Source organism: Anthonomus grandis, chromosome 6 (genome assembly GCF_022605725.1).
Source record: "Anthonomus grandis grandis chromosome 6, icAntGran1.3, whole genome shotgun sequence".
Classification (NCBI taxonomy): domain Eukaryota; kingdom Metazoa; phylum Arthropoda; class Insecta; order Coleoptera; family Curculionidae; genus Anthonomus; species Anthonomus grandis.
This window is the reverse complement of record NC_065551.1, coordinates 13,651,852-13,665,029: the sequence shown is the minus strand read 5'-3', so window position 1 is coordinate 13,665,029 and position 13,178 is coordinate 13,651,852. Positions and strand designations below refer to the sequence as shown.

The 13,178-nt window shown below is 34.6% G+C and overlaps 1 protein-coding gene across 1 annotated transcript in view; it reads left to right on the top strand.

Annotated features, from left to right (window-relative positions):
- The first annotated feature begins 228 nt into the window (after positions 1 to 228).
- LOC126737671 (ankyrin-2-like) overlaps positions 229 to 13,178 on the top strand; it is a 29,059-nt gene continuing 16,109 nt past the window's right edge. The window contains exon 1 of the mRNA XM_050442667.1: positions 229 to 488. Within this exon, the coding sequence (XP_050298624.1) occupies positions 417 to 488 (72 nt within the window). The 5' untranslated portion in view covers positions 229 to 416. The remainder of the gene's footprint in view (positions 489 to 13,178) is intronic.

Below are 13,178 nucleotides of genomic sequence, written 5' to 3'. Positions count from 1 at the left end.
AACCGTTAAAGTATTTCAACAGGGAATATATAGCACTTTAAAATAATATTTTAAATTAATTTCTTATTACTGACCTAATTTAATATTATTCACATTTTCACACTATATTTTTTTATATTTTTTATATTTCATCACTATATTTGTATTCTGTGATTCACATATTAATGGTATCAACATTAAATTAAACGGGATTCCTCAGGTCAGTAATATAGGTATCTGTGTTATCGATATAACCAAACGGCCATATTAAACTGCGAAGTGCGAGTAGTGCAGAGAGCCTAAGCAGCCAATATTTTCGTTTCGCAATTTTCTCATTTTGAAAAAAAGCCGTAAGTGCAAATAATAACAAAATATACCAAAAGTTAGTATATTGGTACTACAAACTCGTTTGCATTTGTTGTGGTCTTCGTAACATAATGGAGTCTTCTGATGAGGAGCTTCCTTTTGACGATCACTATTATGAGGATTCTTGTTCCGAATCAGATCAAGTAAGTACACGCATTTATTAAAATAATATTAACAACTTATTTATTGACGAAACTCGTAAGAAATATGTAGAAATATTTTACAAAACGTGGGAGACTTTCCAGGTCAAACGAAGTTTATAATAATTATAAACATTATTATACGTTTATTTAAAATTAAGTTGCCTATTTACCCAATCTCAAAAAACCATAAAATGCACCATAACCTCAAAAATTGATTTTCATTATCGATTTATTTTCTTTGTATCACCATTTTGCAACCGCTGATCACAGTTGGAATTTCAATGTTTCCTTAGTTTCGAGCCCAATTCATTCCTCAGGCCCATCCAATTTAATTGAATTAAAAAAAAAAGAATTAACATAACCTAAGAATGTTAAACAATGGTGAAAGTATATCTCATTTATAGGCAAGGAGATAGTGAGAGGGGCGAATAATATGAAACCGTTTTTTTTGTTATGTCGAAAAAGGTCAAATTTTGAGGTTACATTATTTTATCTATCTTTTTTCAAGAATTGTAAGTATTTTTATTGACATTAGCATAAGAATTACATCTTCCACATGATAAAGATCATGTCATATAGTTCTTTTGATGTTGGTCATGCCGCAAAATTCCTAAAGACGCTTTTGAATAGTACGTGGAACCGCGGTGTTGCCAAACATACGATCATCCAAATGTGAGTTCAGGGGTTCTTACAAAAAAAAACGTATTTTTCCCGGTTATTAATAAAACTCCAATTACATCATATAATTTGGATTTATTTTCTAGAAACAGCACATAGCTTTAAAGAAAGCATTGACGTATGACAACGACAAATTTGACAGACGCAACTTTACAGTGCTACCAGATTAAGATGATTTAAAATATATACTCGCGTCTATAGACTGTAATCTACTTTGGCTCCCTTGATCCTACAAGGTCAAGTATGTAAAGCGGCAGTAATATTTTGTAGATTATGTAATTATTATTTTTGAGTTGTTTCTATTGGAGTTGTTTCTTGTATTGTGGCTACTGAATTCTCATAAAATGGAGCATACATGTACGATATGCACGTCATATATTTTCCAATTTTTCTAATTTAAGAAAGCACTTGAAAAAGTTTCAGTGATCAGAAATAAAAATCTAAAAATCATTTAGAAACTATGAAAAACATATGCTTCAAGTCCATAGTATACCTGGGTGAAATTTGATGACATGCCGTTTTAAATTAGTATATTTGGAAAACCTTTTCATGCATTTATTACACATTGCAACACATTTGAAAGTTTTGTTAGGTGCAATTTCATTCAATGATTCAGCTGAAATAGGAATACCGATAAGTAAATAAATCTAGTATAAATGCAATAATAGACAAAAAAACTATGTGGGTTAGATTGGAGCAGTTTCGGGCATGGACTGGGTTCATATCTGTACATTCCAATTTTGCCTGCTTTTAGAGAACATAAAAGTTGTATTGCACTAGTCGGCAGCAGTGTTTATTTGCCAGGGATTACTTTAATACAGATTACATATTATATTAAATATCGCTAAGAAGAACGAAAATTTGAAATGTCGAGGTGCCCCATGTCCAAGCCTGCCCTACTCTATCCTAGCTATACAATAAAAGTACCTATATTTAATACTAAACTTAAATCAACTTACATGGATTAAACTTTTTCAAGTGCTTTCTTAAATTAGATAAATTGGAAAATATTGACGTGCATATCGTACATGTATGCTCCATTTTATGAGAATTCAGTAGCCACAATACAAGAAACAACTCGAATAGAAACAACTCAAAAATAATAATTACATAATCTACAAAATATTACTGCCGCTTGACATACTTGACCTTGTAGGATCGAGGGAGCCAAAGTAGATTATAGTCTATAGACGCGAGTTAAAATATCATATAAGTTACCATTATTGACAAAAGAATTAATACATTTAGTTGGACATTGAGTTAAATAATATTGGACAACGTCGCAATTACAAAAAACCGTTTGTACAGGGCAAAAATTAACCTGGTGTGGCGCAGCCCTTCAGAAACAAAAATTAAAACTCAGTGCGTATTCAAAATATATACAGTGCATCCCAAAAGTTATCTTTAAGTTCATTTAAAATTCAGGGGTGTGTTCGAAAAAAAAACGCTCGGACCCGTCGATTTTTATTTCAAGTTGCGCATTTTTGTACGTGAAGTTTGTATATACAGGGTTGCTCAAAAATAAATTACGACCATCAACTTAATTTTTTCAAATGAAAGCACCTTTTTTTATTTCATTTTTGAATTTCGCGTGGAATTCTACGTACATTTCATGCATCATGTCCTATACCTAAAGTCAACAGTTATCGAAAAATAGACGGCCAAACATGATTATTGAAGTTCACCTTACGAGTCACCTTATCTCTGAGAATTTTTATACAGAGCAAAATTCCATTCATTCGTGTTTTTTTATTGTTGGCTGGTGACCGTGTATTTTCATAGAAACTGTATGACAGTTGTACGCCAAACAGATTATTGTCAAGTGTGAAGTGTACGAGCAAAGTTGCGATTTTCACAATGGTAAAGTTAACGGAACGAGGAAAAATAGAAATTCTGTGCATGGTTGGGTTTGGTGATAGAACACGTACTCAAAGAGAAGCTGCTCAATTATTCAATGAAATCCATCCTGATCGTCTTCCAATATGTCAAAAGGTGGTGAGTAGAATAGAGGCTAAATTTAGACAATTCGGTCATGTTAAGAGATCTGCCAAAATCTGGTCGTCCTGCTCGAGATGAAAATAATTAACTTGACGTTTTGCTTTCTTTGGAAGAAAATCCATGCACTCCTCTGTCGCAGATTGGGGCAAATTTACACATGGCGAAATCTATAGTTCACCGAATAGTTAAAAAGCACAAATATCACCCCTACAAAGTTATTCCTGTGTAAGAGTTATTTGATGAATCGTCATCGATAGGCGAAATGAGTTTTGTGAACACTTACAAAGCATGTGCAATCTAAATAATAATTTAGTAACAAATATTATTTTTTTCCGATGAAGCCACGTTCCGTTTGAATGGTAGTGTGAACAGGGGCCGTATTTTTGAAACCATTCGACTTTGATTCGCATACGAAATTAGAGGATTTCGCACGAAAAATCGATATTCGTATTTTCGACCGCTTCGTATGCGAACTTTTTCGCATGCGGTGGATCGAATGGGTATATACCATTCGAATTTCAAGTTCGTGTGCGATTCTGCCACTTGTCTTGTTTTGATTTTAAACTAGCTTTGTTTTTTTTTAATTTGTGAGTTGGTTAAGTATTTTCGTAGTGTTTTTTTATTGTTTATTGGAAAAAAAATAGCAATAATCAAATGGCAAGATTAAACAATCTTGTGCAAAGAAACGTGGTCGATGCACTGGAAGAGACTAAAACTCTGGCAGATAGAAGGAATAGGATGTACTCTTCATTTCTTGACCCATTTGAAATGTATGCAGATGCTTAATTTAATAAATTATATAAATTAAGCAAGCCTATTACGATAGAATGATTAAGCATATTACGATGATGTGATCTTTATGTGCTCCTGAGACTGTGTAATCTATCCACTAGTTTTATATAAGGCTTGTGCAGTTTTAGCCGAAAAATTTTGGGTGAAATTGCCCGACTTTAATTCCGGGTGCTCTTCCATAAATGAAATTAGTTCTTTCTTTCGCTCACTCGACACAAAACCGCAATATTTTTTATTTTTTGAATTCATTAAAAAAAAAGGTCAATTCGCAAAAACCCAAGAAACGCCATGAAAAAACCTCAAAATTCCTTGATGTTTTTAAACTTAAATTTTAGGTTAGGTTAAAAAATCGTTATCGTCTTCATCCCGGTTGACACGGCCTCCAATAGCACTCGACTTTGCTACGTTGCCACTACATTTCATGTTCGCATGCGAATGAAATATCGAATGCTGTTCAAAAATGCACTTTTTAATTCGTGTGCGAATTTTGCCGCTCGACTTTGTTCGCATTCGAAGATTCTCGCATGGTTTCGAAAATACGGCCCCAGACAAAATTGTCGATATTGGGCAACAGTTCAACAAATCCGCATTGGATAATGGAGGTAAACACCCAGTACCCTCAAAAACTAAATCTGTGGTGTGGAATAGTGCGCGGAAGAGTAATAGGTCCCTTTTTCTTTGAACAGACTTTAACGGGACAAGTGTATCTCGATTTTCTCCAATTTTAATTAGTTCCAGCATTACTAGCTTTATTTCCAAATCCATTGGACCCAGACTATCCTGACGAAGAACTAATTTTCCAGCAAGATGGCCCTCCTTCGCACTATGCTGCCAGTGTGCGCACATTTTTGGATGAAACCTTTCCCATCGGTGGATAGGAAGGAGAGGAACCATCGAATGGCCTGCTAGGTAGCCTGACCTAACACCAATGGACTTTTTTTTAATAATGATAATAATAATAATAAATATTTTTTATTTGCAAACTCAACATAACTACATAAAAAAAAGAGAAAGAAATACACATTTATTATTTTATGCAAATAAAAGGCCGACAAATTCAGAATTCTGCCAAGGCAGATTCTGTTCTTTAACATTGTGGCCAAAACTTAAAAAAACTAACTAGAAAACAAATGTAGAAATGCTTGTAACAGACTAAGTTTAATTATACACACCTACCCAAAAAATTTAAAACATTAACATTAACATAGTACCTCTCACAAAAAAAAAAGAAAAACACGCACATTAGTTGCCCACACTAAACACAAATTTTCAGTCTCCACCCATACCCAAACTAACAATATTAACCCTTCAGTATTTTACGCAGACAGCTGCTGACTCATCAGACGCACCATCATTCCCCTGCGAAAAGTCTGAACAGACACCAAACCCAACTCAAAACTTATGCCCAAAGAGTTCATCTGATATGCAAAATTATAGGAAAAGGACCTTTTAAATAAATGAGTCTTATGTCTTGGAATATGAATTGTGTTTCTTCTTAAGCCCAAATGGTGAACATCATTTCTAAAAGTAATCTTAAGGTATAGGTAAGGTGGACTACGGTATTTAAGAATTTTATAAAAAAAAGTAAGTGAATGAGCAACCCTACGATTTTGCATATTTAACCACCCCAGCTCGGAAAGTCTATGGGAAACGCGATTATGTCTGCGTATGCCAAAAATTAGGCGAATACATGAGTTCTGAAGCTTTTGCAATCGGCACCTGTCATTATAGTCTAGGCACCAACCGTAAACAACATCGCAATAATTGCATTGTGACAGCACTAAAAAGTCACACAACATTTTTTTAATATCTTCACTTAGATAATGCCTATGCAAGTAAATTAATTTTAAAGCAAAATACCCTTTTTTTAGAACATTAGAAACGTGTTGATGAAATCGCAAATCACTATCCACTATTAAGCCCAAACTTTTGCAATTATCTATACAACAGAAATATTAGCATCACCCATCTTAATATTAATAGTGTTACTGTTTAAAATATGGTTAATTTTTTGCTTATTACCAATAAACATTACGGACGACTTAGAAGGATTTAATTTTAGAAAATGCTTTGAAGAAATATCACATATGGCTTGTAAGTCTTGATTAATTTTTGCTTTCGCATTTTTAGCATAAAAATGGTAAAGGCAGTTTTTTAAATAAAAATAAAATCTAAAAGTATAAATAATAAAAAATAAAATACCACCCTGAGGCACGCCATTATCAACTTCCAAGGGTTCAGATACATTTTCCTCTATCTTGACTCGCTGCACCCTACCGCTTAAATAAGAATTAATGAAATGAATAGCTTTATCAGAAAACCCTATATATAGTGAAATATAGACTTTAAAATTTCGTGATTAACAAAATCAAAGGCTTTCCTATAGTCCAATAGAACAAGGGCAGAAATCATACCATCATCCCTAGATCTTATGATGTCATCAATAACATCCGCCATTGCTGAAGCACGACTGAAGTTCTTTCTAAACCCAGACTGTTTAGGGGGCAAAATATCATTAGCATTTAAAAAATTTCAAATTTTAGTGTCTAAGATTCTTTCAAGAATTTTTGAAAATGTAGGCAGAATACTAATGGAGCTAAACTGATTAAAATCTGTTGAATTATTTACCTTTGGCAATGGCATCACAAAGGCCTCTTTCCAACATTTGGGAAAATAGCTGCTTTCAATGCATTTATTATTTATATGCAATATAAAAGGGCAGCACATATGAATTAATGTTATATTAAGATTGTCGATACCAAATGCTTTGGATTTAATGCTAAATAAAATAGAACATATATCATTATAACTCACTGTGCGAAATAAAAATACACACAACCGCAATGTCTAGGGATATTTTGAATAAATTTGTATATATATTTTTTAATATGATCTTTTTTTTTAAATTTATTTGCAAGTTTAAGAGTAGTTTATAAGGTAATAAAAAAACCCAAAAAATTTTAAATAATTTATATTTTTTCTAAAAAAATGCAAAAAAATTAAAGTTGTTGAGAAACTAGGTTTTACAAAAATTTAATTCTTAATTTTAAATTAACAAAAAATAAACAAAAACAATATTCAATAACTTGTATGACCTCCACGACTGTTCACAACTGCTTGACATCGTCTGGGCATGCTTAGAATTAAATGATCAATATCATCTTGGGGTATCTCATTCCAGGCTTCTTGAAGTGTCAGAAACAAAGTTCTTCTATTGTCTCTTGGTCTTTCCATACGAAGAACTCTTCTTTGAAGCATATCCCACATGTGTTCAATGGGGTTTAGGTCCGGGGATTGAGGTGGCCATGGTAAGACATCGATATTATTCATTTCTAGAAACTCTCTAGCAACCCTTGAAGTGTGTGGTCTGGCATTGTCGTGCATGTAAACAAAGGTTTGACCAATTGCTGCTGCATACGGAATAACAACAGGTGCCAGTATCTGATCCACGTATAATCTGCCAGTTAAAAAGTTTTCTAATAAAATGAGGTCTGTTCTTCCTCCAATACTAATGCCTCCCCAAACCATGATGGTTCCGCCACGAAAAGAATGCACTTCCTGGACATTGCACAGGCGGTTTGCGTTTCCAGGCTCTCTCCACATGCGAACTCTTCTTGAGTCGGGGTAAATTCCAAACCGAGACTCATCAGTGAACAGCACATTTGCCCAACTTTCATTTTGCCACAACAAATGTTCTTCCGCCCACAAAAGTCGTACTCCTCGATTACCCCAGGACAACGGTTGCACCCTTAAAGGCCGACGACTACGTAGGTTGTTTTCATGCAAACGTCGGCGTACAGTATCGGCTGAAACCTCAACGTTATGCACTTGCTGTAGCCTGATTTGCAATTCTGGTGCTGTTACAGTGGGGCGTCTTCGAGCATTTAAGTGTAAAAAGCGGTCCTGTAGAGGGGTTGTAATACGTAAGCGACCTCTATGCCTTTCCGCCACATCGCCTTCTTCTCGATACCGTGCATATAAGCGTGAAATTACGCTTTGAGTAGTGCCCATGTTCACTGCAACCTGTGCTTGCGTCATACCACCATCTAAAAGGCCCACCGCTCGTATCATTTCTTCTCTCGTTAAATGTCTGCGCTGCATGGTTAGCAAGAACTATACTGAGCTCTATGAACAAACTTTTTTCCAAAAAAACGCAAACACTTTTTTTTGGTAAAAGAATTCAAGACAATAAATAACGATATGTGTATTTGTTTATTTATTTGAGATAAATAAATTAAGTAGAAAAATGTACAGTGTGGTTTAAGCAGTCTAAAATAAGGATAAAGTCTAGATATTTTTATATTTATAGCAAGTAAATAAAATTTTAACAAATTAAAAAAAAAATTAAGAAAATTCTAAATTATCCCTAGACATTGCGGTTGTGTGTAAATTTGAAACGGGGAAGGAATTATTTTCATAAAAATTAATTATTTCCTGACTATTATCGCTGCTAGGTACCTTACTGCTGTCAACAAAATAATTATTGAAATTATCGGGATTCTTAAAAGCTCCAGGAATCTGTTTTTGCTTACAAGGTAATATTTTTCTTAATTCACTCCATTTTTTCCCATATGTACAGTTCCTAAATTTATTTCTATAAAAAGCTTTTTTTTCTGCTCTAACGGCTGTGGTGGTATAGTTCCTAAGTTGCTTGTAATACTTTGCAGGTAATTTACTTGTTTTGAAATCTTTTAGGGCTTTATCTCTTAGTTTTTGAAGAAGTTTTATATTGTCTGTCAACCAAGGAGTTTCTCTTTTTTCGCACTGTAAATGTTTTAACAGGAGCATGGGTGGTAAGTGTCTCCAACCATCAAGTGTAAACTGACAGCAAACAACTATTCTATAGGCTTATATACTAGATGTGTGCAGCGATGTGGAAATGAATGTCATCCGTGAAAAGAGTTGGGGGGAGGACACGCCTCTCTCTAGATCCTACACTGTCCTGAGAGTAGAGGCTTCCAGATGTTGGGTATATCGACGCTTGGCTGGCTGAAGATCCCCTGATTCTGTGAAATGAAAGCTGCCTCTACGAACTTCCTCTTCCGCCAGTGCTGTTGCTTGTGCAGAATCTTGGCTTCTGACCAATGGATATTGTGTCCATTATGCCACGCGTGCTCTGCTATTCCGAATTTGGAAACCTCTCCTCTTTGGGTCCAGCTGCGATGTTCCTTCGCTCTGACTTCTAGGGGGCGCTTCGTCTCACCTATGTATGAGTCACCGCACTCACATGGGATCCGGTAGACGCAATTTTTGGTATCCAACAGGCCATCTGGTTTGGTCTTTGATACCACGCTTCTGATAGCGGTGCTAGATCGGCCTGGAAGTTATCTAAGTTCATATTTTTTAGGGGTCTATAGGTCACGACTTTAGGAAGCACTTCCGGCACCATACCACTAAATTCAAAGAAAATGCCATAGTGATCGGAAAACGTAGAGTTAATAATGCCAGTTTTTAAAATATTTAGCTGATTAGTAAAAATAAGGTCGATAATAGAGCTGGTGCCATTAAAAATACAAGTCGGCTTAGCTATAACCTGCTTTAGATTAAAAGTCTCACACAAAGATATTAATTGGCGTGCATGGTTGTCATAAGCTTTTGAAACATCAATATTAAAGTCCCCGAGGCAGGTTATATGGTTAAAACTAGAAAACATATTAGAATATTAGAATTTGGAGATCTATAAATTATTCCAAAAATATGCGGTTCACCATCAATATTAATTTTTAACCAAAGGCTTTCTAAAAATTCATACATTTCAGACAAAAGAACTTCATAAGTTAATCTGCTCTGAACAAAGGCAACAGTACCGCCACCTCTATAATTTTGTCGATCATTTCTCATTAGTTGGTAATTAGGGGTGCGTACAGCATCACTATCAATATCGCGAGTCAGCCATGACTCTGTAATTGCAATAAGGTTAAAATCCCCTGAACAGTATTCCGCAGAAAAATCATCAAAATGAGCCAACAGCGACCTACAGTTTATATGTGAAACCTTTACCAAGGACATAAATTAATGTATATATTAGAACCCGAGTAAATAAGTAAAAACAAAAATAAAAGAAAAAAAAAACATAAATAGTGCGTTTGAAGAGATGTTATGGAAAAAAAACTATATGTAATAAAGATTATAAAAAAAAAGAGTTAAAAGAAAAAAAGGTAACTAAGAAGTTTAGGAAGTTAGTTTGTCGCAAAGTTATCCAAGAACAAGAGTTTTGAGCAACCAAATAATTACGAAAGTACCTGTCATTTTATTCACATGTATTAGTCCTTTTCACGCCTATTTTTTAGCCCCACTAAATCACGTTCAGAACTCACACGATGAACGGAACCATCACTTGCTTTAACATAAATGTTGCCATTTGACACCCACGCATATTTGTTAGAAAAACGGTCCGTTGCTTGATTTAATAAAGTCAGCCGTGTCTTAGTCAGATCTTCTTTAATGAAGACACTAGTGTTTTTAAGCATTTTTCTATTTTTAAGTACCGCCGATCGAACATCATCACTTGAAAACCGCACAAGCACTGCTGGCGGTTTACTTTTTCTGCAACATCCGATAGAAATTTATCGTGAAAAACACTAGAGATAATGGATTTTATCTCTCTTACGTCAGTTGTTGACAAACACATATTTTGGCGGGAAGCAATGTTGGCTAAAAAACCAAGAAAACTGGCACAAAACAGAACACACACTACACAAAAACAGGTCAGTCGTCAAAAGAGGTTACTCTTTACCCCTAATATCACTTATGTTTTAAAAAAAAAAACCTTTAAAACCACTAATTAGGAGGATTTTTGAAGAGCGACAAACACCACGTCTTGTCTATTCAAGCGCCATCTTTTTTTCTCTTTGTGGGGATACCTCAAGTCGAAGGTATTTGTTAATAGGCTAAATAATCTAGACGACTTGAAATAGACTCCGGAAATGATTGAAAATGTGCAACGAGACTTTATTGATCGCCTTGGATATTGTCAAGCCGTGAATGGCAACCATTTTGAACATTTAACTTAATTATTGTTCTTTTTTTATTTGTTACATGAAGCGTATTTTTTTCGATAACTATTGACTCTAGGTATAGGACATGATGCATGAAACATACGTAGAATTCCACGCGAAATTCAAAGATGAAATAAAAAGAAGGTGCTTTCACTTGAAAAAATGAAGTTGATGGTCGTAATTTATTTTTGAGCAACCCTGTATATACAAACTTCACGTACAAAAATGCTCAATTTGAAATAAAAATCGACGTGTCCGAGCGTTTTTTTTTCGAACACACCCCTGAATTTTAAATGAATTTAGACATAACTTTTGGGATGCACTGTATATGTTTATCAGTTACTTAATAAAGTTCATAAAGAGTTATAAATTACTTTATAACTAATTATCAATAATACAGATTTACAACACAACAATACAGATTTTACTTATATTGTTTATAACGACGTTGAAGGGACCGACGATAATTGTCGCTATAAAAACACCATTGTTTAAAAATATTTTTTTATTTTAGTACAAAAGCGAGTTTACAAAATTATTATACACAGTAAATTATGATCTTGAATTATCTGAATTCCTGAAAATACATCCTTTACAGTAGGTGGTTAAAAATCAATTGGTTTGTCCATTTATACATCATCGCCGTTTGACTCCAAATACAGATTTAAGCTAGTCATAACTTCTTCGTGTTCTTCTGTAACTTCGACAGTTTCCAGTTCTTCGTCATTTGAAAAATTTTGCTAATTTTCTTCTCTTACCAGATCACCCACAGCCAATATGCAGACCCATTCAGATAATTATAGATTGTCGTCACCCTCATCCCTATATATATCTCGGCGAATCCATTCTGCTAGAGGAAGTAAACTTCCATCAAAAGAATTTTCAGTTGCGTTTGAATATAATCCCCCATGTGCAATACAACTGACTGTCATGCCCTTTGAAACCCGAACGTAAGTTTTTGATCATAAAAAATGACTTCAAAGTTTTTGAGGCACCTTTCTTGTCAATATCCTTTAAAACATTCATGATCTGAAGTTTTCAATAATGGGTTTAAATTATTTTGAAATATTTTGAAGATTTCATGTTTTTAAAACACCGAAGTTGCTTAGCTTTGCGAATAACTACAAGTTTTAATTTTCCAGATCCGATCATATTTGCTACTACGAGAACAATCAGTCTTTCTTTGGAAAGTTTTCCTTTAACACATTTTTCTCCTTTAAATTTTATCGTTCTGTCTGGCATCCGCTTTCATCTGCATTGTCTGTGTATCATTTTCATAAATTTGGCGAAACTGCTGTTATCCAATCACTACAAGTCGCCTCAGATACATCTGCTTCCTCCCCACTTGTGTCTCTTTCTAAATCGTTGAGCCCATCCCACTGTACATTTAAAAACGTCCAATTTAAGTTGCCTAGCAAAATCATCTGCTTTGACCTGTAATATAGGCCCACTTATGGGAATATTGCGACTTTTTTAAATCTTGAACCATTTAAATCATGCGTGGTCAATGTTTAGTTGGCTACAATGCCTAATTTTTTTCACTTTTGTTGACATAGAGCTGTTTTTAAATGCATCCTGTATTTTATTACGATTTTTCCATATCGTTTATGACGCTGTTGAATATTCCATTTAACAATATAAAACAAACATGCATAAGATGTCTTATTACATGTGATTAAACTTACGTCAAATTCTTTCTGATTGCTGGCATTCGATTCTCCAGCTTCCAAACTTTTTCGGCAAGCGTAAATGCTTTACGTTTGGGCATGTAAAATTGTTTCTGTTAAAGAAAGATTCAACACAAACTCTACTGAACGGTATTGAACCCTGTTCTATTATACGTTTTTTCCGTCTCATTTCCTATTTTCAGAACTCGGGGAATCCCAAGTATATAACGGTTTTCCACCGCCTTCGCCAAATTAAGGCGTGGCCGTCATTATAAAAGTTTCGTCATTATGATATGTTACGTTATAATGTTATGTTATGTTATGTTATAATGCAACAACTCACTCTTCAAACTCAGGAAATCACCAAACATATTGCAGTACTGAAGGACACTAATGTTGAAATGGTGTCCATGCTTGCCAACTTACCTTCCCAGTCAACACTAAAGATGGCAGCTCCATGGCCCTCTCTGCGACCTACATCTCCAAACCAGGGAAAGGCTGGCGTGGTAAATGTCACCAGGAATTCCAGTGCTCAGATTCTTTCTGGGGGGAGCAAT